General features: G+C 45.3%; 3 protein-coding genes across 3 annotated transcripts in view; all 3 read right to left on the bottom strand.

Moving 5' to 3' along the window:
* Positions 1-987: 987 nt before the first annotated feature.
* On the bottom strand, positions 988-7,706 carry rbm24a (RNA binding motif protein 24a). The gene is made up of 4 exons (XM_019872981.1): positions 7,295-7,706; positions 6,065-6,188; positions 4,488-4,542; positions 988-1,563 (listed from the first exon to the last, which is right to left on the bottom strand). Exons 1-4 carry the CDS (start codon positions 7,460-7,462, stop codon positions 1,206-1,208), a joined length of 705 nt encoding a protein of 234 aa, XP_019728540.1. The 5' UTR covers positions 7,463-7,706; the 3' UTR covers positions 988-1,205.
* A 936-nt stretch (positions 7,707-8,642) lies between these two features.
* Positions 8,643-11,487, bottom strand: stmnd1 (stathmin domain containing 1). The gene is made up of 4 exons (XM_019873093.1): positions 11,035-11,487; positions 10,345-10,626; positions 9,315-9,437; positions 8,643-9,150 (listed from the first exon to the last, which is right to left on the bottom strand). Exons 1-4 carry the CDS (start codon positions 11,092-11,094, stop codon positions 8,935-8,937), a joined length of 681 nt encoding a protein of 226 aa, XP_019728652.1. The 5' UTR covers positions 11,095-11,487; the 3' UTR covers positions 8,643-8,934.
* A 1,215-nt stretch (positions 11,488-12,702) lies between these two features.
* The window catches only part of nup153 (nucleoporin 153), a 14,941-nt gene continuing 4,147 nt past the window's right edge, over positions 12,703-23,496 (bottom strand). The window contains exons 3-20 of the mRNA XM_019872556.1: positions 23,114-23,389; positions 22,244-22,383; positions 21,324-21,452; positions 20,661-20,777; positions 20,542-20,583; positions 20,307-20,360; positions 19,774-19,920; positions 19,512-19,697; positions 18,405-18,542; positions 18,194-18,289; positions 17,292-17,376; positions 17,075-17,176; positions 16,080-16,664; positions 14,670-15,740; positions 14,121-14,498; positions 13,539-13,751; positions 13,313-13,466; positions 12,703-13,006 (exon numbers count right to left, since the gene is read on the bottom strand). Of these exons, the coding sequence (XP_019728115.1) occupies positions 12,919-13,006; positions 13,313-13,466; positions 13,539-13,751; positions 14,121-14,498; positions 14,670-15,740; positions 16,080-16,664; positions 17,075-17,176; positions 17,292-17,376; positions 18,194-18,289; positions 18,405-18,542; positions 19,512-19,697; positions 19,774-19,920; positions 20,307-20,360; positions 20,542-20,583; positions 20,661-20,777; positions 21,324-21,452; positions 22,244-22,383; positions 23,114-23,389 (4,001 nt within the window). The 3' untranslated portion in view covers positions 12,703-12,918. The remainder of the gene's footprint in view (positions 13,007-13,312; positions 13,467-13,538; positions 13,752-14,120; positions 14,499-14,669; positions 15,741-16,079; positions 16,665-17,074; positions 17,177-17,291; positions 17,377-18,193; positions 18,290-18,404; positions 18,543-19,511; positions 19,698-19,773; positions 19,921-20,306; positions 20,361-20,541; positions 20,584-20,660; positions 20,778-21,323; positions 21,453-22,243; positions 22,384-23,113; positions 23,390-23,496) is intronic.

Below are 23,496 nucleotides of genomic sequence, written 5' to 3'. Positions count from 1 at the left end.
GGGGTCTCTGAACCTTGTCTCCCCAAAAATCATGACCACCACCCACCCTGGGTGTGGGATTATAGCCACCCGTCCCTCCCAACAGCTGTGTGCTCACAATATGATTTTGCTCATGTCTACAATATTCCTTTCTCATCATTTTCATTGATTTGATGTACTTTGCATAGGTCAAGAGGGGTGCTTAAAAAGGTACCCCCCCCCCAAATGTCCCTACAAGAGGTTCTAATCTGTTTTTTTGCTTGATCAGCAGTGGAACGGCACACTGGGGTGGTGGGACTGGTAAGGTGGCCTCGTACAACTCTGATGCCACCAAATTGGGGCCCAGCTGGGAGACCAAAAGGTCAGAGCTCAACCAATAAGCAACAAGTAATAGGTTCCTGTTCCAGGTTGACCGATCTGGAGGCTCGTGCCGGGACCCTGCCCCTCCTTGGGCCCCAGCTCCACATTATAGTCGTCCGCCCCTCCTACAGAAGATGTCCCGCGGTAAAACAGCCCACTTTACACCTGGAAGCAGGCAGCAGCAGGGTAGCTTTGTGCTGAAACAAAAGCGACTGGCGGGCTTGGTGGGTTGCCCAATAAAGTTGGTCACCCCTCTCAAAAACAATGTGACGGCTCAATTTTTCGGAGCTACCAGCGATACATTCCTATTACAAAGAGATTCATCTGGGTCAGCACCCTTGCCACACCCTTTCAATATAGCTCCGCCTTGTTTTCCATCACAGTCTCCAAGTTATTATCACTTGTTTCTGTTTTAGCTTTGCATAGGTAAAAAGGGGTGGGGTGGCCTTCAAGGACACCGTCCCAAAAGTCCCGACAGGAGGTCACGCTGAAAACAGCTTCTTTTTTTTTCCCTGATTATACAAAAAAAAAAAAAAAAAAAAAAACCCCCACAAAGAGAGAAAAAAAAAAAAAAAAAAAAAAAAAACCCTACGGTAAAAAAAAATTTTTTTTTTCCCTGATTATACAAAAAAAAAAAAAAAAGAACAACCCTCAGTGTGTGTGACAATAATAAATATACAAAATAAGCCCTACGGTAAAAAAAAAAAAGAAAAAGACAGCAACAGGACTTAAGTAACAGGGATTAGTTCCTGCAGTTCCTCTCTAGATATAAGCTACTAAAACAATGATCATCATCATATTTGTACGGCGACGTTTTTCTTGTTTTTGGTCGAAGCACAGCATCCGGAATCCAATTCCTGTTCCTGCTATTGCATGCGGTCGGTTTGCAGCTGCTGAGGCTGATACTGGCCAAAGGCAGCGGCGGCGGCGGCGGCCGCTGCCGCAGAGCCCGGGGCGGCGGCGGCAAGAGGCTGCTGAACCGCGTATCCGTACCCGGCGGTGGTCACGTAGCCTGCAGCGGCTGGGGAGGCAGCGTAGGGATACTGCTCGTACGCCGCCGCCGCCGCCGCGCTAACGGCAGAGTACTGAGCATAGGCTGCTCCTGTGTAGTCGATGTACGGGGAGGTGGCGGGGGCCGGCGCGGCGGCAGCGGTGGGCTGCACGTGCGGGATCACCACGCTGGGCTGCACGAAGGCCTGAGGGTATACGTAGTGCGCCGGGATGCTGCGGGACAAAACCAGAGGGTTAGCTAAGCCTGATCGCCATCAGAGGAACGCCACAATGCCAAGCAGGAAGTCAGGTTGTCAAAAAGAGAATGGACGAAAGGACACAACCAGAAACAGACGCTCCTTTCAACCAGCCTGTATTGCTGTGCTAAAAGAAGCGGGAAGGCAGTGTGAAAGGGGGTAGCGGAAAGCCGGCACCAGGGTGTGAAGTTTGACAGCTGACACTCATTTCTCCTGCCCTTTTGCGTTGAAAGCAATTGTCGGCAAATTGTTTTCCCAAGTGGCGTTCCCCATGTTGCAAGCCGTTTTAGAGCATTTTGACGGATCTTTCAAGAACAGAAGAATAGGCCCCTATTATGCGGCTTTTTTTGCATGCGGTCCGTCAATCAGTTCGTCAGCGACAGTGCCATCTTTAATCACGATCGCGCCACATACTTTGATTATATCATATGTAATCCAGAGTCGTCATCCCACCGCCCCACCGCCCCAAAATTGATGTGACGCGACGACATTCACCTCCACGTCTTTACCTTCTACAATCTCGTCAAAAGTTGTGCTGACCTCAAATTCAGAGCAACGGAACGGCGGCATCTCTAGGGTTCTGTTAATCATGACAGGGCTCCTTACAAAACCGGATTTTACAGACAAGCTGAGCAAGACCACAACTGGCCATTGAGAAACTTGACATACACAGTATCTTTGTCAGTGGATTCCAGCTACCAAATCCGGTTCAAGAATCGACATGCTTTTTTAGCTCCTGTTGTCATCGTGTCTTGGGTTCTGTTTGGACAAAATGGCTATCGGGGGTTTAGAGCGCCACCTGTTGCTTTGGCACGTGGACTGCGACCTGCAGGTTCACATGATCGGGTGGGTGGAGGAGGAGGTAGGGGTGGGGTTTGGTCGGGTTGCGGGTGGGCAATGGAGGGGGTTTAGGGTCGGCTTACAGCGGTGGTGTCCGAGTCTGGGACGCAGGCGATGAGCCCCAGCGCGGCATTGTGAAAATGTCAGCGCCACTTTGACAGCTGGACAGTTTTCAAATAGAGGTTGCGGGGAGGCGGAGTGGCGGGACATGGGCGGGGGGCTCACAGGGGGGATGTTTTGATTAAATCAACAACTCTGAACAATGAACACATTCTGCCCTCCAGGACGTAGACTTATCCCGGCCCATCGAAAGCCCTAACAGGGTCTCCTCACGGACTTCAAAGCCAGAGTGAGCTCACACTGGTTTCACATTTGATTCAGTTACAACCAGTGTGTTAAAACCCCTTTCGTGCTGTCTGCAAAAGTTTTACTCTGACACCACCTCCAAAGGTGGAAAATCGCAAGGTCGACTTTGTATCGGCATTCTGTGTCAAGGTTGGAAAAAGTTCACTGTTCAGCCTTGGCGGAGGTTCACTAATCGCCGGCCCAGAAATAAAAAGACAAGGTAGGACTGAAGAGGGCGTTGTGTATTCTCTCTTCTAACTGGACACTCTTCGGAAACGGCATCCGACCCTCTTGTGACAAACTGAGAGTGGTGCTAATGCAAATCAGCAGGACGACGTTACGGGAAGCCACAACTCATAAAATTTGGAATGAGCGACAGGGCACGAATGCACAACTGCCGTAATGTAGTGAAATCAATACAATTAACATAAAAAACAAACAAAAAAAACTGGCATTATTATCCTGGGGCTGCATTATGATTGTGCAAGTGCCTAATCAAGTGTCTAGCGAGACCCTACTCAAAAGGCCGTGGCCATTTTTTACTGCATGAACGAGAGAGATCCTTGCAAACACACACACACACACACACACACACACACACACACACACACACACACACACACACACTTAGCTTCATGCGACTGCAGTGTCAGCATTCGGGGCTTTGTGCGACCACAATGGGCGCGCTTGTTTTCGTTAACACCCAGCACACCATGTGACCAAAAAGCTCCATCCATCCATCCATCGGAGAAAATAAGAATAAGAGAGAGCAAAAGAGAGAGAGAGAGATTTGTTTGCAACTTTTGTCCACACACACACACACACACACACACACACACACACACACACACACACACACACACACACACAAAAACACAGAAATAATGAAAAGCACGACAAGGGGGGGGGGGTGGAGTGGTAATCTCCTCATAACAACAGGAAGATGCAAAGAGCGCACCGCTAGCAGGTTTTTTCAACAACAACAAAAAAGATTTGAAACCACACAGAAAACACCCCAAAAACTTCAGCAATCCAACTATGAGGCTATCGTGACACGAGACAAGCACACAAGTTGGAAGCTAACAACACCACTTCATCGAACTCCAAAGAAGGAAATGAAATCAAAAGCACGTACATGCGGCTGTCATCGCCCTTTTCTCAGATTCTATGCTTTTTCAATTAGCCCACAAAGCTTAGCTGTCGGACCAGAGAGAGAAAAACACGTGCACGCACACGCACACGCACACACACCACTGTCCACTCCACACACGCACCCTCAAATTGCAAAAACCTATGACAGGCAGCTTAAGTCCAGTTTTACAAGATTCTAATTCATTTGTCTAAATATACATATAGACACACACATACGTGCGGTCTATCGCCCGACAATTTTTTTTTTTCTTGTCGGTAGCATGTAACAGTCTGACAGTCGTTGCCTTGAAAGGAAAAACAATTAAAACACGCCTTTATAAAAAAATAAATACGACATTTTTAATAGTGGTGTAGAATGAGATTTATTATCTAGAAAGTAAGTTATCTTTCGGAATTAAAACTAAAAAAAAGAAAAAATTTGGAAAAAACAAACCTCAAAATATTTTTGGGAGATAAAATCAGACTGATTTAATTCCTTAAAAAATTATATTGTGAGAGATTTTTTTTTCCTCGAGTTCTAAATTTCAATTTCCAGTTGTGACAGATGGAGCAGTGAGGACTTACCCGTAAGGCCTTTGGATGAATGCAGGGTGAATTTGGGGAACTCCAAAAGTAAAACCTGTCAATTTCAAACAGACCAATTAGTGTATGACCAACTTAAAATGTCTGTAAATTATTTTTTCCTGAAACGATCACAAAAAATTAAGAGATTGATGATAAATACACAATTATTTGCAACAACGGTCTGCTGGATTGAACACCAGGGTTAGCAAAACAATCTTACACAAGGAACCTCGAGGAGTTCAAATATTAGCTTATTAAAATATGCCGCTTGGGGGTTTTTCAGGTGTGTTTTGCCTAAATACACATACAAATAAATAAGATACGATTATTCGCCTTACCACTCCACGACCGGATTCAGCAAAACAATCTCACACCTTGGTGAGTTAAAACAGTCAATTCGTAAAATAGACCTGTGTTGGTGATTGGTGTTGATTTACATATATATCCATTTAAAACAAAAGAGTTAAGACACAGTTAGACCAAATAATGAGACTGGCAAAACAATCTTACATACTTGTACTAAACCTTGTAAAGGCAAAATAATGAATTAGTCAAATACGCCCTGAATTCGCGTTTTGTCTAACTCACATCAAAATAAAATCATGGTTTGAGACACGAAGAATTCCAATACTGTATTCCACTAGCTGCCGTGGTATTGGGGTCAACAAAACAATCTTACACCCCCAACCAAAAAAAAAAAAAAATTGTTGAGTTAGAACAATGATTTAAAGTTTTTGGTGGGATACAGTTAAGACTAATTTATTTGTAGCACAATTCTGGTCGATTTGAAACAGGAGTTGGTAAAAGAATTTTACACCTTGCAAATTTAAAACAGTAAATTAGTAAAATAGGCCCATGTAGTGTTTTAAGGTTTTCTTTGCCTAAATACAAAATACAAAAATAAATACAATAACCGCTGCCAAGAAAAAAATCATTTGCAGCACCAGTCTGCGAAACACGCGACTCGGATCGTCAAAACAATCTTACACATATAGCACAGGTGTCAAAGTCAAGGCCCGGGGGCCAGATCTGGCCCCCCCACGTCATTTTATGTGGCCCGCGGGAGCAAATCATGTGTGTCAACTATCATGATTCTTGCTCAAATCTGTATCGAAATGTCAAATCGTCATGGGTAATAAATAACGATGAGATTTTGCATCGGCCCACCGAAGGAAGCCATAACTCTGAAGTGGCCCGCGACAAAAAATGAGTTTGACACCACTGACATATAGAGTAAACCACTGACTTGTTAAAATACATATTTTTAAAGAATTAAACACAAAAATAATTCATATAATACCTAAAACAGACTTATTTGCACAATGGCTCTGCATCGACGCGGCACTGGGGTTGGCAAAACAATCTTACAACTTGTCGGGTTCAAAGGCTGCCCTTAAAGTGTTTTTAAGTTGTTTTGCCAAAATAAGGAAAATACCGGCTAGGACACAATCATTTGCAGTTTTTAGGGTGTGATTTGCCTGGATACGCATACAAACAAATCAAATAAGGGCTGAGACTATTTGCAGTACCGCATTTGGCAAGGCAACCTTACACCCGAGTCCAATGTGGCTTCCTACCTGGCTGCATCACTCGAGGCTTGGCCCCCAGGTAGGCCAGGTTGACGTTGGCCTTCCTCCCGTCGATGATGGGGTTGGGGTCCTTGCAGGCCCGGTCGGCGGCCGAGCGGTCCGCCATGGTCACCTGGTTTTGCGAGAATCGGGGGAATGGGGAAAGCACACGGCCGCCAAATGAGGTTGTTGTTTACAACTCGCCGGGGTTCGCTGGCTATAAAGGTTGTCTGGGGAGACAGTGCTGCACCTAGAAAAGCGAGCTATTTGGCTATTTTGGAACTAGCGGTGTGAATTTGAGGATTAATGGCAACGGAACGTGCCAGAAATTCCTCGCAACGCCCACTGAACAATGAAGAGGGAGCAAAACTAGCTTATCTATGGATGTGAGGCTGTCCGTGTTGATTCTAGCTGAGCATCAGCATGCAGTTTGCCCTCTTGTGCTGCAATTAGCACGTGTTAGCATTAACCCTCACAATATAACCTACCGGTAGTTTCTTTGTTTAGTTTTTTTTTTTAGATTTAACATAAGACTTGAGAGTATTGTTTTGTTAATTTGAACTTTTTTTCAAGGTCATACTTTGCTCGATGGTGCTGTACAATTGCAACTTGTTATTTTGTGGGGGTTTTTTGAGTTTTATTTTTGTGCCAACGAAAACCATGTACATACAAATACCTCCTGATATTTTTTTAGATTTAAAAACAACTACATGACTTGTCATGTCAATCATTACAATGATTTTAATTTTAATTTTTAAAAAAACTATGGAAATATTTTCACGTTTCAGAAAATATATTAACATTGATTATATCGTCTAAGGAAGAATATTCATTTCACTGAAACCATACAAACACAATCAATACTCGCAAAGAATAATGTTGTGATACATGCGTTCCATTGGACACCTTCATTAAGTCTTATTCATCAGAATTACACCACAAAAACAGTTCAAAAAACGCCACCAAAGCTTGATGAGGACCAAGGAAGTACCCATTTCGTTTTGGGCCCAACTAACACAAAGGCTGGGTACTTTTACTACCTTCCCTGCACTTATAGCAAAGTTTAAAATGTTCACCTGTAAAGTTAATAATAAAGACTTGACGATGTTTTGAGATTTTGAGACTGTGTAGGTACTTGATAATCATCTGCTTAGCACACAAGCGAAAATCTCGGATGTAGCCCTTTTTTTTTTGCAATCACCGTCACTTCTTGTGATTAAATGGGATTAGCGTACTCACAAATCCATAGCCCCGAGACTTGCCGGTCTGCCTGTCAGTGATGACCACCGCCTCCTCGATCTCGCCAAACACCTCAAAGTACTTCCTGAGACTGGAGTCGGTGGTGTGGTAGGGCAGCCCCCCGACGAAGATCTTGGTGTAGGTGGTGTCCTTTTGCGTGGTGTGCATCGTTAATAATGATTATAAAAAGAGGGTAAATGATAAAAACAATACAAAAGCAAAAAGTTAGTGCAAAGTGTCTTGAGTGTTTGGTGGAGGAGAGAGGAGGAGGAGGAGGTGGAGGTGGAGGAGGGAGTTCCAGCCTGGAGGTAGATGGACGTGGTGGTGGTCAGGGGGCTTGTGCATCAGCATGAGGACTGCTCGTCTTCTTCTCCTTGCTGGTGCCTCGAAGTGAATGCCCTCTCTCACTCACAGGGAGCCAATTCCTAAAAAAAAAAAAAAAAAAAGAAAAACAAAAAAAGTTCAGCCCACAACTCCTCCTCTGGGTCGGCCCACAAACAAGCTGAGCAAGCAGGTGCTGTCGCGTGAAGCCATTTTGGAGGTTAAAGTCAGACATGTTACGTGACATTTTGCAAAATATGCTCTTGGTAAATAATAACGATCAGAAACATTATCGTTGTGTTGTATTTGTTCAAGAATTAACGGTTCCCCTTCAAACTGCACTGTAGTTACGCAGAGGAAACAGCGCCATCTTGTGGCCCACTTAACTAATGACATGCCATCGTCACTTGAGATGTCAGCAAATCTCGTGAGACTTTGGCTGGGCGAGAAACGGTACCGGGGTCGGTGGCTGAACTTGTTTGGGTGACGTCACCACAAAAAATGTGACGAAAGCGTAGGACAGGAAACAGACCTACAGGAAAAACGTTTTGTTGAATTGAAGGAAATCAAAAGGAAATCAAATGCAATGAATATAGATAAATTATATTTTAAAAACTATAAAACCATTCAAATTAAAAGATTTAAAAAGCCAGTGAAAAACAATCAAATACAAGAAAAAAGGTTTTGAAAAAGCAAATCAAATCCAATACATTGAAATGTCATAAAACAAACATTTTAAAAAGTGAAATAAAAAGAAACCAAATGGATCAATATAAAAAAGGAAAATATAAAAAATAAAAATTGAACCAAAGGGAAAAAAAACTATTAAAATTACAATTAAAAACAATACAATGCGATCAAATCAAATAAAATTCAATAGAATGTAATAAAATACTGTATATATAAAACTGACTTCAATAAGAACATTCATACAATGCAAATTCAATAAAATAGATCTAGATTAAATAAATATAAATATAAAATGAAAAAAAGAATAAAAAAAGAAATAAAAACACGACACCAGAACTAAATGAAATACAGTTTTATTAAATATAATTTGTGTTTTATATACAAAGAACAGATCATTTGCTTCTATACGAAAGAAAAGAAAATCACTAAAAAACTCTATCTGGTCTTAAGTCATGCTTTTAAAGGTCTTCAAGTGCAAAAAAACAAATCAAATAAAAATAACTTTGGTGGACTTTGATGTGTGAAAGCAGAAAAATGTTGGCGTCCTCACCTCGTCTAATTGGTTAAAAGATCTCTTTGTGGGCCTCTCGTTCTCCCTGCCGGAAGCCAGAGACGCTCTCCAGCTACCCTCAAGCCGAGACCAACTCAGCTTCCACCAGCCAGGACTCCTCATCGTCACGGTGCTCATCTGCCACCCGCTCACCTTCGTCGGGTGTACGCTGGTCGATGTCGGGAGGCGAGTGCGCACATCGCTTGCGCTCGCCAGTCTCCGGCACGAACACGGCGGCTCGCTGGATGCGGGCTGACTTGCTCCGCAAACGGGCCGTCAGCTCGTCTTCCCGCGACTGAAAGAAGCAAAAACATTTTGGAGAAGTTATTGCAAGCAAATTTACAAAAGTAGTTATAAAAGGTCTACACATCCCTGTTCAAATGCTAAGTTTATGTGATAGGGAAAAATGTTTTGAGGTAGCAGACTGTTATTTGCAACTGTCAGTCGGCGCGACGGAACCTTGCGTCTCTCGTCGGCGAGCCTCATCTTCTCCTCCATCTTCTCCTTGCTTGGCAGACGTTTGACCCTGAGGGACTCCAGTCTGGCGGGGGGTCGGCGTCTGATACCCTCGCTGTCATCCAGCTAACACACACACGCGCACACAAATTACCATCTGTACTGGAAAAACTACAGACATTATAATGCATGGCTTAAAAAGAAAATTAATTTAAAAAAATAAATACAAATGCAATAAAAAGAATACAAATGTAATTATCTTCATAACATTTAATGAATTGAATATACATATTTAGTGATATAAATCAGAAAATAGCCCCAATGAATTACAATTCAAAAATGTAAAATGAAACTAATAAAAACCAAATCAATTTTTTAATGAAAGGAAAATGAAATACTCTTAAAGCCATAAAAATATAAATTCTTTTTCAATACAAAAAAAAATCCAATAAAATTTAATTAAATGCTGCGGTGGTGTGGTATGATTCACACAAAGAAAACTCCCATTTTTTTGCAATGACAAAAGCTTTAATAAACAGAAACTTTTTTTAGACTGCAAATATGACTTGATATCTCATAATCTCATTTTATTTTAGTAATCAACCTAAATTCCTCTCGAATTACCTCCTTTAATCTGTTTTTCAAAATTGTGGTCTTCAAAGTATTTTGTAAATCACACACATTACAAGGGGGAAAAATGAAAGCATGACATTTACACATTGAGATACATTAAACTGTAATAGTTCAATATTACTTCTTTCCTCAGAAGCTCAATTTATTTCACAATTTAAAATTTTTCCCCTCATAATTTCTTTAAGAGTAAGCCAGGAAAAACAAAGTTTCAGCTGTCGCTCCAGGCAGATGTCATAATTTGGTCAGGTGCATCACATCACAAATGAAGGATACTGATCAGGCACTAATCATAAATACACTCAGGAAATTACTACCCCCCCCCCCCACACACACAAAAAAAAAAACCTCCTTGTAAACCATTTTGCCTGGTCTAGCAGGGCACTACCCCACGTATACTCACGAAGATGGTGTAAGCCTTCCCGGTGGCCGTCTCGCGGCTGGGGCTCATCGGGATGATCCCCTCATTCTGCAGCTCTTCCAGGATATCCCTAGACGTGGCACGCTCTTGCATCAAGAGCTGCTTCCCTAATAAGCCGGGGGGCTTCAGGGATGCCTCGCCGGGTAATGCCCCATCAGGTATCGGCTCGCCATTCTCCATCGTCGCTGCCACCACCACGCCACTGTCTTCTGTCAGCTTGGAGACGGCCGAGTCACCACGGTCGCATTTGCTTCCCGGATCATTCTGGAGACAGAATACTGTCAACCTATACCTACTCAAATTTTCTCTGTCCGACGTAACGAAAACTGTTTGTTTGTATGTGTTGCTGCTCCATTTGTGTTAAGTAGCACATATTTGAAAGTTTAGAATTACTGTAAAATCGATGCTAATTTCTGTTAGCCCGAGTATTACCTTTGGCATTGCATGATAGCATTAATCTATCGGATTTTTGTTTAAAAAAAAAAAAAGTTTTGGAAATAAAAGGCTTCCACACAACACCAGCGATATATAATTTCACTTTTGCGGTGTGCCGGTCCAAGTTTTGTGCCTCCACGGTTCTTTTTCTTTTTTTAAATATGTATTCACGTGGCTTGCAAAATGAAGTTTATTCCCAAATGCCACAGAGGAACAGACAAAATTCTCTCTGCCTACCTCATCCGCGGGTGGTAAAGGCTGAACCACCGCGGTGGTGCTGGAGCTGCCGCATCCCATGGGATCCGCTTCAAGAGTCCATGGACGTGACACAAGTTTGCTTTAGTGACACTTCAGTTTCTTCTGCTCTCGTGAGCTGGGGAGTTGAAAAGTGCCCGTTCACGGCGACATTCCTTCACGCAGACCCCACGCAGAGCTTGAAGAGCTTCGCGTTGCTAAGTCCGGTTGCTACAATAAATCTGACCCGCTTCAATTGGAGTCGCTCAGGGGAAAGACGCACCGCACATGGGAGTCATGATAACTGGCCGTCCACAGTTACAAAACTAAATAAATAAGTAAAGCACCCCCAGAGCACAGAGGTTACTTATTCACAGAAGAGCAGCACATAACTCAAGTATCCACATTTAACGTTCAATACTAGGTTGCTATCGGCCGCCATTTTGCATCGGCCATCTAACGAGCAACGTCCATTTTTTAAATTTGTTTTCGACAAGATGTTGCACCTAATATACATTTTAGGGACGTTGTTCTCTACAATTAAGTTAACCAATTAATTGTGTACAGAAACCTCAAGATTTTTTTTTATTTCAGCACAAACAAACCAACTTTGAGGGGTTTTACTCTAAAAGTAACAGCAATACAAAAACATGACTTTTCAAATGCTTAACTCTGATTCCAACGAAAGATAACAACCATCCATTTTAGTCTCGCTGCCCTAACATTGATAGCAACCAAAAAAGGAAAACAGAAATTAAACCATACCTTTTATAGTTTTATTGATGGTAACGAACCATGTTTATGTTTTTATCACTCATCCGGTAGTAATGATAATCATGGCTTTAAAATTAAACTTGACTTTTTCCCTATCATCCAAAGTCACCCTCGTCCATTTAAACACGCAATAGAAAAATATATACTTAATACTTTGTACAGTACTGGTTTTGGTCCAAACAAAAGTGGATCAGAAAAGCCAATATGCCTTTAGTCATCAAAGGCTCTCTAATTTGCATTTAAGGTCATTTTAAATGGAGTTGGGAAACTTTGAATATAGGAATTTACACAATAAATTGTAACGACAAAAAAGGTGGATGCAGAGTTGATAACACAAACAAAAAAAAATCTTCACTGATTAAAAAAAAAAAATCACTATTTACATTTTTATGATATTCAAAGGCCAATTGAGCAAGAGAGAGAGAGAGAGAGAGAGAGAGAGAGAGAGAGAGAGAGAGAGAGAGAGAGAGAGAAATGGGAGCATGGAAGCAAGAAAGGGGACAGGAGAAAAAGAACCACAGCGGCCCAAAGACATGTAACATGAAAAGTATGCATTTACAAAGTCCTAAGGATTTAAGCGTCATTCTCCGCAGTGCATGGTACACACTTCTACCCTCCGTCCTTCCCCGTTGATCGCCTGTCTGTCCACACTCTCCATTTTGTTAAGAAACATTCATTTGCTCATTTCTCCTACCTCCACGCGAGCACACACAGACACACACGCACGCTTCCAGTCTATACATTAGGGAACTGAAGGGGGGCGGGGAGCAACAAGCACGTCTATCTCTGTACATACAGCGCGCGGCGCTACAGCTACCTGTAGTGCTCCGCATGTTACAGCACTACAAAGTCTTCACTCGTACTTTAAATCAACGGGATTCTGCAGAGAGCAGTTTGTTTTTGTCATTTTATTACAAAAAAAAAAAAAAAAAAGCCTTGGGTCGAGCAGAAAATAGAGAGATGTCCATTGGCGTCTGATTGTTGTCAAGTGTTCTGTCAGAGCGCCAATTGCCCCGCGCCCCCCCCCCAAAAAAAACAAAACAAAAAAAAAAGATTTCAGTCCAAGTTGAGCGCTTAATTCCTGAATCAGTCGTCTGTCCAAGTGGCATCCGTCTATTTCCGGCGCCGCACTGCCGTCTTGATCTTGCGCCCGGCAATTGTTTGCTGCCCGGCGGGCGATGACGTAAAGGATTTGGATGATCTGGAAGATAGATGGATAACTTTACTAATCCAGAGAGGGTGAAGAATTTGTAAAAAAAAGTAAAATAAATAAAAATAGCAAAGGGGGAAAAACATTGACATTTGCAATTGGATTTGGGTATTAAAACAAAAAAGAATTTCAGGCAAACCAAGCTAATAATATATTGAAGTATAAATCAATCACACTGGAACAATAAGAGCTAGCTGTGAGGTATAGTACATCTAATAATGTAATCGTGTACCATCGACTTGTTACAATGCACGATATACATTGTACGCGACATTACTGCACACAGTGGTCACGTACCCGATGTTGAAAGAGAGGGGCTGTGAAAAGTTGAACCCGCCGCCACTAGAGGCAGCCGGGGCGGGAGATGCCGCTGCCCCCGCTCCAAAATTGAAAACTCCTGTGCTGTTGGTGGACCCGAACGCGCTGGCTCCTCCGAACTGAAAGCCTCCACCTAAAGAACACAAAACGTCTTCAAAGCGTTCTACAAGCTAAGATGGAAATGGTTACCAGGACCGGTTCGGACCTTGTGCCGAGTTTGCGGTGGCGCCGCCGAAGGCGGGGGTGGAGTTGGCCTGCTGGCCGAAGACGGGTGCGGCGGCGGCGGGCTTGGCGCCGAACGCGGGGGTCTGGGAAGCGGCCGACGGGAACGGCGAGCTGAAAGACGAGCCGAATGCCGGCGTCTGATTGGCTCCGAAATCTGCGGCGTTGGAGGAGCTGACAAGGAAGGGGTTGGGAGCTGTGGATGGGGAGGAAGAATTATTCAACAGTTGGACATGTTCTTTCAAAAGGTTTACAGAAGGTCAAATTAATTTGGGGAACGAAGGTTATAGTACGTTCGAGGTTCATCCAGAAATGTCACCCGAGAGTAGGGCTGAACCATCTTGAAATCTTAATCCAATTGTGATTTAGTTTCCTCAATACCGCGTGTGCGATTTCATATGCGATTATTCTTTTCAAGATTCTTAACGTGTATTTTCTAATGAACGCTCGATTTGAATACGATTATTCGTTCAGCCCTACCCGAAAGCCCAACACGTTGAACTTTTCTTGAGTCGTGTACATTGTAATAGACCTATTTCAAGAGAGGTGGGCTGAAGATACACACCTGGAGAGGAGGTAGCAGACGGCGCCGAAGCGCCAAAGTTGATGGAAGGCGCAGGAGGTGCCGCAGGATTGGCGGCCACGCCGAAAATGAAGGGTTGCGCGGTTTGAGGCGGGGCCGAGTTGACGGGGGCGGCCGACGGGGTGTCCTGGCTTTGCCCGAAGACGAAGGCTTTGGCCGGGGGGGCGTCGCTAGCCGCCGGGGCGGCGGCGGCGGCAGCGGGTAGGCCGAACATGAAAGTGCTGGGAGTTGCGGCAGGTGCGGGAGCGAGGGCCTGCGTGCTGCTGCCAAATAGACTGGAGGACGGGGTGGACGAGGAGCTGCTGGTCGTGCTGGCGTTGCTTCCCATGAAGAAGAACGGCATTTTGGAGGCATCGGAAGCTGTTGGGAGAGCAATAGAATGATTGTGTATTGATTAGCTCATGTCATGTGGATCAGCGACAACAAAAAAGACTGACGGCAACGCATGTGTGTGTTTTTTGGGGGGGTTTTTGGGGTGGAGTGTAAGTGACAAGCTTTTGTTATTTCTGTGTGTGAATACAAATAAAATACCTGGAGCACTTTGTCCAAATACAAAAGAGGAATTTGCCGCTTTTGAATTCGAGGCGTCGTTCTTGTCATCTGCTTTTCCAAAAGTAAAAGGAGGCAGCGCTGGCGGCGCCGGCTGCTGCGGCTGCTCCGCCGGCACGCTCGGCTTGCCGAAGGAAAAGCCTCCCGAGATCACAGGCGCGGGGTCGGCGTCCTTACTCGCGCTGCCAAAGAGGAAGGCAGACGGAGTGGAGGTGGCGGGTGCCTCCTTCTTCTCCTCTTCCGGCTTCCCGAATGTGAATGTGGGGGCGGCGGGTTTCTTCTCGGCTGGTAGCGAGCCAAAGGTTGGGCCCCCGGGTGGTGTGGAGGTGGCAAGGGTGGGCGTCCCAAACACAGAGGAGGCGGCGGCGGCGTCTGTTGCCGCGCCATCATTGCCGCTGCTCTTCTCGTGAGAGGAAGCGGGCGCGGTGATGGCAACAGACGACGACGAGGTGGCGGCGTCTTCTAACGTTTTGTCCTCGGGTTTGGAAAGGCCAAAGCTGAAGGACGTTTTGGAGGAGCTGCTACTTTCCGTGCTTGATGATCCCGCCGCCAACGAGATCTCGCCGCTGGATCCGAACTTGAAGCCAGCAGGGGCCGCAAGCTGCTCCGGCTTTTTGTCATCGCCGGGGGCAATCCCGAATTTTAAGCCCTCGGACGAGGCGCTGAACTTGAAGCCTAGTGAGGTATTACCGTCTTTCGCGGGGGCTTCTGACGAGCCGTTTCCGAATGGGATGCCGAACTTGAATCCTCCCAATGAGGAGGAGGAGGATTCCGACGAGGCCACACCAAACTTGAACCCTCCAGATGTAGACTCTGAGGTACTGTTGGTTGTGCCAAATGTGAAACCTCCAGAAGCAGAGGTAGTCGAAGATCCTTGGAGCTCCGCCGGCGTTCCAGGCTTGGCTGCCTGACAAGCGACGCACTTGACGTTGGCGGCCTTGTTTTGCAGCAGACACACGTCGCAGTCCCAGGAGTTCTCGGGCTTCTTCAACTTGTCCCCAAAGCTGAACGATAACGTGCTGCTGGCGGCAGTGGGGGCTCCCGCAGATGCTCCTGAGAGGGAAAATAGATCATCGTGGTTAGGGAGGCGCAAATGTGCATTTTTGCAGATTTAGCTTTTTAAATATTCGCCGTTTTGCAGTCAGGCCAAACTAATGTATTACTTTGACATTATGTGTACATACAAGGAGCATGGTGGTGAACCTTTTCGACCCTCTCTGCTAAGTGGCTTGCCGCCATCTTGTGACATCCACACCCAATTACAAAATCCTCATTTGCATGAGGGTTCGGTCCTTATTCCGTTCATCGCATGTCCAAAACGTTTCGTAAATCATCAAGAGTGGCACACGTTCCAAAAACGATTTCAAGACAACATTCAGTAGCTGCGCCTACCTGGTTTAGGGTCCGTATCGGCGGCCTTGTTCTGTACCACACTAATGTCGCCGTCCGAAGCGCCGTCTGGTTTCTTGCGCTTGTCTTCAAATCCTGCAAGTGGCGTCGTGGAGGCGACGGGAGCGGGGCTGGCCGCCCTCTTAACGGCGGAGAAGGCGGAGGGCAGAGAGGACGAGGCTTTGAGCCCCGTGCCAGGCTTGGCAGTCTCGCAGGCTACACACTTGACGGCTTCGGGCTTGTTGAAGACCAGACACGTGTCGCACTCCCAAGTTGGCGCCGATTTGAAGAAGGGCGACCCGACGGAGGTGCTGTTTGTGCTGCTTTTTGCCTCCGAAAGTGCCGGGGCCGTTGTTTTATTGTCCTTGGTTGTGGCGGCAGGCTGAGGGGCCATGCAGCACACGCACTTTGTATCCGACGGCTTGTTTTGCACCAAGCAAACGTTGCAGCTCCACCCGGCTGGGGCTTTGAAAAAGTCACTAAGGGCTGTAGAGGAGGATGTGGAGGATGCGGTGGAGGAGGAGGAGGAATGGGCAGAGGACTGTGTGGAAGTCTCGGGTGACTTTTGCACGGTCGTTGAAGCAAAGCCTGAACAAGTGATGAGATTAAAAAAAATAAATAAAAATAAAAAATCAATCCATGAACAATAACCAGCAATGTACTGCCTCAAAAAGACCAGTAATCGTCATTTGGTGCGTCAAACAACCCCCCCCCCCCACACACACACCAGAAGCTAACGTCATTTCCGCTCACGCACGACATTAGTTAACTGGAGAGCCAATTCCAACACTGGTGCGAACCAAAACAGCAGCGCCCACTGAGGAGTGTTAAACACAATTATGTTTGTTGAATCAGAGTCTTAAGTGATGAGAAAGCAAGTGGTGCCTGATGTGGTCGCCCCACAAGGTTGTGCGTTTCCATTCTAAAAATGCGTACACGTAGAGGCCTCCTCTGAATAAGACGCCAGCGGAAATGCGCCGTACGTCAGCGCTTCTTACCGGGGGTCTTGAGGAGGTCCAGCACGCTGCCCTGCTTCAGTGTCTTGGCTGGTTTGAAAGGTCCGTCAAAGTCTTCTGTGCTTGCGTTTGTCGATATTTTCACTTGGAAAGGATTAAAAAATTAACAAATCATAATAAAACACATGCTAGGATGATCAAAACACAATTAGCACATCCAAGTTTCGCCCTAAAATCGACTGAAAATAAAAAGGTTTACCTGGTGATGCTATGGGTGTGGCCAGCTTCCCATTTGACATGGAAGGACCGATTTTTGTTACAGGGGCACTGAATGTAAAGCCAGCCTGAGAAGAAAGAAAGAAGAAAAAAAAAAAAAAAAAGGATCACATACAACACTGGTGTCAAAGTCAAAGCCCGGGGGCCATATCTGGCCCGCCACATCATTTTATGTGGTCCGCGAAAGCAAATCACGTTCCATGATGCTTGCTAAAGTCTGAACCAAAATTTGAAATTGTCACATGTAATCCACAAAAACAGTCATTATTCTTGACTTCTGATTTTAAAACTAGTTATCCCTCAATTTGTTGTGCGCTGTATATGTAATATGTGGAGGTGTTCAAACATTTACAGTCATACCCCGGTTTTCGACCATAATCCGTTTGAGAAGGCTGTTCGAAAACCAATTTGTTCGAAAACTGAAACCACGCTCTTTTTTAAAAAAAAAACCTTTATTGAACACGTCTGCTCACAATGGAACACTACACGAGGAAGCGCCACGTCCTCGTCTACCCGAGGAAGCGTCACTTCCTCGTCTACCCGAGGAAGCGTCACTTCCTCGTGTTAGGAAGGCGAGAGGAGTCAAGTGGCGCATTCAAGTGCGCTCAGTTTGGTCGAGAACCGATTTTCGGTCGTAATCCGAGGCATAAAAAAAATTGAATTTTTGGGTTGAAAACCGATTTGGTCGAGAACGGAGACGTTCGAAAACTGAGGTTTGACTGTGTATGGTTTCCCAAAATTCAAAACGGTCCTCCAAGGGAAACCGTAACTACAATGTGGCCCGCGATAAAAATGAGTTTGACACCCCTGATATACAATGAAGAATGTGAACATCAGGTATTTTTTGGTTTCTTTGTCAATTTCAAGTGGCAAATGAGCACTTACTGTCGGGGAGAAATTAGGAGGACTAGCAGGGGTCGCTTTGACAATGGGCGAGGAGAAGGTAAAGGGTATGACACAGGAGGGTGAAACGGGTGTCGCCTAAGGAAGGAGGAAGGAGAGAGAGAGAGAAACAAGCTGTATTTCGGGACCGCGTCGAAACTCGAGCGAAGACATTTCATAAAAAAAAAAAAAATTAAAAAAAAAAGGGACGGACCTTGTTCATGGCGATTTCCTTGACAGAGGTGACGCTGGAGGCAGTGGCGGGGGGCAGCGGGGAGGAGAAGCTGAAGGTGGGCAAGGCAGACGTGCTGATGGGAAGTGAAATCGGTCGAAGGTCTGGGAGCTCAGCCACCTGATGGGAGGGGGATAAAGAAAAAACATATATACTACGTTGAATATCTATATCTACATATAATCTAGAAAAGAGGGCGGTCTGGTGGACCAGTGGTGAGGGGGTCAACCTCACAGTGCAACGGTACCGGGTTCGATTGTCTTAAAAGTGTTGGCTAAAGAATTCAATTAAGATGTGGAATTGAATATTAAAGCAACACAAAGATAATAGCCCATACTTGTACTTGGGAAGAAAAGAAAAAAAAAAGCTATCACAAGAAGATGGTTGTCAAAAGATCCTCCCCCCTTCCCCCAAACAGTCAAAGACTGGATTAAGGTGGTTGGGGGAAATTTTTGAAATGGAGGACTTTACGTTGACAATCTGAAAACGAGCGAGAGAAATTTGATGGATTATGGGACATCTGGATCACGTCCACGGTAACCTAGGGTAGTGCTCAAAGAAATAGTTAATACACCTTATTGGCCTCATTCCAATCAAGTTGCTGTTCTGTTGATTTTTTTTCCCCCCCTTGCATGAAACTGTGTTCAGGACATTGTATTTGTGAAAGCGCAGGAATTGTAACCTGTTCTCTATTTTCATGCCCGGAATTGATGATGCTCCATGTATTTAAACATGTGACCATGTTTTTTTCTTCTTCTTCTTTCTGCCCCCCCCCCAAAAAAAAAATCAATAAAAAGTTTAACAACAAACCACATTTAATTTTGCATTCAAGTCACCAACCTTTCTGAAACATGTTCAGTGACTGGAGTGGTCATTGTTTTCTTGAAGTAAAAGAAAGCAGAAATGTCCAATTTTGGTGAAACAAAAAGAGAATTGCTCCACTTTCATAAAGAAAAAAAGACTGAAAGGCTGAAATCAGAGGATTTGGATCGTTTTCAATCCAACAATGGCCCGAAACGATTGCTCCATTATGAAAATAGTTTTGGATTATTTTGACAATCAATTCATTTGGACACCTCTACTGCGTACCTTGTCGTCCTCAGTGCGCTTGGAGGACGGCCGTGCAGTCTTCCGCTCGGTCTTCATCTTGCCGCCTCCAGAGCTGCTGGGAGCAGGCGTGCTGGACATGGGGTAGGTGGCGCCGCTGGACCCAATTGTGCTTTGAGAAGGGCCTCCTGGGCTTCTGTCAGGTAGTAGAGGTGATTGTCTGGCGGGCTGTGGAAACAAATGCCGCCAAAATCAGCATTGGTGAGAAGACTTGGCGGTCATTCCGGTGTCAGAAAGAGCTGACCTTGTCTCTGGGCAGATGGTCCAGATTCCGGCCGGGCCCGCCTGGGGTCAAACTGGGCCTGAAGGAGACGGCGCGGTTCGCCGAGGCAGAAATGGAAATGGCGGCAGGGACCACCAGTTTCTGCACTGGCGGGTGACTGGAATCTCGCTGAGGAAAAGAAACAAGGAATGAGGATTTTGTGAATGTGAGATTCAGTAGCAACAAAAAACTGCTCTCGAAGTCAAAGAATATACAAACAGTATATATTTTTTTTTGTTTGTTTCCCCCCCCCTCCAATGTGTTAAGATCTCAAGTAACGTTATCAACAGATTACAGTGGCAAAGCAACAGGCCACAGCTGTGGGTGTGTGTCAGTCAATACGCTGCTGTTGTTGGAGAGTGGCACAGCTGTCGCACAGCTGGCATCGTCTGCCAGCTGTTACCACAGACGCTCGCAGCCGGGCCCCACATCATCAACTCCCCTTCCCGAGCCGAGACGCCGAAACTCATCGGGTTGGATGAATATTGCATGGGGTCAAAAATGAAATCACTTACCCGTTTCTTTTTGGATGGCAAATGAGACCCATCAAGATTGCCGCCCTCCATCGACTGCAAACAAAGGCAAAAAAAATAAAAACACATGACAACCTTCCATGTGTATTCATATCTTTTGTACAATAAATGTACACATAAACCCCCAATACCCCCCCAAAAAACAGTTCCTTAAAGTATAAATTTCTGCAGAGATGAACAGTGACCCAGAAAAAAAATGGCAACCACTCAAATTTACCATTGCGCAGGGTAATGTTGCTGCTGGAATCCTCTTGGCATCCTGGAGATGAAAAATCGAATTAGAGAGGCATTTGAAACGCAATTTCTCAATCTCTTTGTTAATATGTGTGTTCGTACTGCAAGAGGACTGGACATGCGCTCCAAAGACTGCAGGATGCGTCGGGCTGTGGCGCTGGTCACCCCGCAGGGGTGCGCGCCGGCCGGCTTGGCTTTAATCTGCCTTCTCAGCGGTGCCTGAAAGATCGCACCGGCTCGTCAAGGACGGTATTGTAAAACACCTCAGTGGCATCTGATGCCAATGTCTGAAATATAGCAGTCACGTATCATTTGATGATTTTAATCCACTATGAGAGATGGGGACGGAGTCGGGGTTGGAATTTTTAACTATCGGTGGCTTTGAGGGTCCAGTGATCCCTCACTTATCGCGGTTAATGGGGTCCAAGACCACCCGCGATAGACGAAAATCCGCGAAGTCGGGCTTGCACCCCGCCCGACCCAGACATGAATATATCTAGGCATATATTTTTTTTAAATACAATTAATGATTTGTATTTTTATTTGTATTTTAAATCTGTTTAACTCATTCACTCCCAAAGACGTTTTTAAACGTCTTTTCAGACTTGGTCCAGAATTGGCTGGTACTGAATGAGTTAAGTGGGTGTACTTAATGATGTCGCTAATAACTGCATATCAAATCAAAAAGAAGCTTTAGGGTTGGTAAACACTCTGAATAACAGTCAGCAGCTTTGCGGGACCCGGCGTGGTTCCTCGCAGGCTCACCTGGTACGGCGTCCCGGGGCGCGTGTGAGCGCTCCTGACGGCGGCCGCTCCGCCATAGGAGGTCTTCCCGGGGTAAAAGGGCGAATCTCCCAGCTGGCTGGAATTCAGCACTGTGCTGTTCAGCGTCGACTAGAGAGGCAGCATTCAAGTGGCATTACTGACATGTAGTAATTATTCTTACAATGACAGCTAGAGACAGAGATGATCAGGCCCTCACACCACAGTACCTCGATCGCCCCGTATTAAATGGCATTAAAAAAGTAATAATAATTGTATAGTCCATCTCTCTCAGGTATCTGCTTCTGACTGGGGGTGTGTTTTGCGCCTGTAATGGGCAGCATTTTCACAACTCCGCTTTGTTCAGCGGAAAGGTCGGTGCTGTTGTGGACAGTCTGCGGCTGGATGGATGCGTGGCTTGAGGAGCCGACGATGAGAAGAAAGGAGCGTCAGCGCAGAGCGCCGATGCGTATGTGGAACTGGGAGTCGCGGCTTGGAATTGAAGCGGATTTACATGGGACAGGAGAAGAGAGACAATCTCTCTTTTTCGTTAATGGATGCTACAGCTTCTTGTCGCTTTCAAGCTTAGCTTGTAGCAGACATGTGCACATTGCAGCATGACGTCTTTGATCCGCTGGTTAAAAGGACACTTTGATTCGCTCCTCTTTTCATCGATAACTGCTTCAGACAACAAAGTGTATGCAGGAAAGTGGTTAAGATTGCACGAGTGTCTGTGTCTAATGTGTTGTCTTGTATTATTTTGTCATTTTATGTTAACTTTTCTTTTGATGGCAGGGCGGGCACCCGCAGCGGCTCCTCTTTGTTTTATGTTGTCTTGAGAGGGAAGAAATTTCATCTGTGCTGCACGTTTGACAATAAAGTTGTACTCAACTTGACTTGAGCAAATGGCCTGAAACACTCACATTGGCGGACGTGCCAAAGACAGACAGGTTGAAGGCAGGCCTTTTCAGACTTGACTGAGAAGGCTGCGGCACAGAGATGCTTCTGTCTGCGTCTGGCGACCAAAGCTGCGGAACCGACGCGGCCTTGGATGTGGGCACGTCTGCAAGATAGAACAACACTTAGCTACAGTACCTCATTGAAAAATAACACCACCACCACCACTCATATTTTGGTCGACTTTAATAAGCATTGTCAGGGGAAAAAATGTACTGTCCCCTCAAAATAACACAACAGAACCATTCATGTCTCATCTGCCGGCAACAAAAGAACACACCCAAAAGTGAAAGTGTCCAATTTGGGCCCCATTAGACATTTTCCTCTCTGGTTTAATATAACTGAGTATTACAAAGTCTCGGGTTATACATGAGGAGACAGTGTATTAAATGTAGTGGTATCGCTCTCAAACTCTTTCATACTTTCACTGGAAATTAAATATGGCACCTTGCGGCAAAGAATTCTCCGATGATCTCGGTGTGATAAGAGAGAAGGACAAAAAATTGACACCCCACATAAAGACCCTGAAAATGAGCTGCGGCGTAGTACTTAAGACCATACAGGACAGGTTTAACTCGAAACAGGTTGCACATTTTCATTTAAAGGCATACTCAATTTTGTTGCCGGCAGTTTAGACATGAACTGCTATGTGGGGAGTAGATTTAGACTGTAATACAAGTTGTACACCGACTGCATTGTAGTCAAGTGTTAATTCTTCAGTGTTATCCCCATGAAAAGATAAAACACGAAAAATACATTCATAAATTTAAAAAAAAAAAAAGTGGGTGCATCTTCTCTACGAGCAAGGACTTTTACTACTTTTCCTATTAGCGTACCTTTGTCGGAGGCTCGCGAGGAGAAGCCGCTGGTGGTGGAGATGTTGTCATCCTCGTGCTGCGACAAGTTGTCCTTGATCTCCTTGACCAGAGAGAAGCCGGTGGAGAAGGGCCCCGGTGCCGAGGAGGTGGAGGGCTGCGAGAAAAGGCAGCTGGCGCTGCCCAGCCCCGGCGACGAGGACTCCAGCGGCGAGAAGTGGAGGTGAGAGTGGCTGAGCGGCGGCCGGGACAGCACGTAGTCCTGAAAGTTGAGTGATGCCCGGCTGGACGAGGGCTCTGCATTGGGAAAAGGTCAGAATAAGCTTTTGTTTCACAACCCACCCACTTTTTGAAAAATAGGAATCGCAGCCAAATAGTTGAGATGCCATTTATATATATATATA

This window comes from Hippocampus comes, unplaced genomic scaffold (assembly GCF_001891065.2).
Source record: "Hippocampus comes isolate QL1 unplaced genomic scaffold, H_comes_QL1_v1.1 scaffold163, whole genome shotgun sequence".
Lineage (NCBI taxonomy): Eukaryota > Metazoa > Chordata > Actinopteri > Syngnathiformes > Syngnathidae > Hippocampus > Hippocampus comes.
The sequence above is the reverse complement of the archived record's forward strand: the minus strand, read 5'-3'. Positions and strand labels throughout refer to the sequence as shown.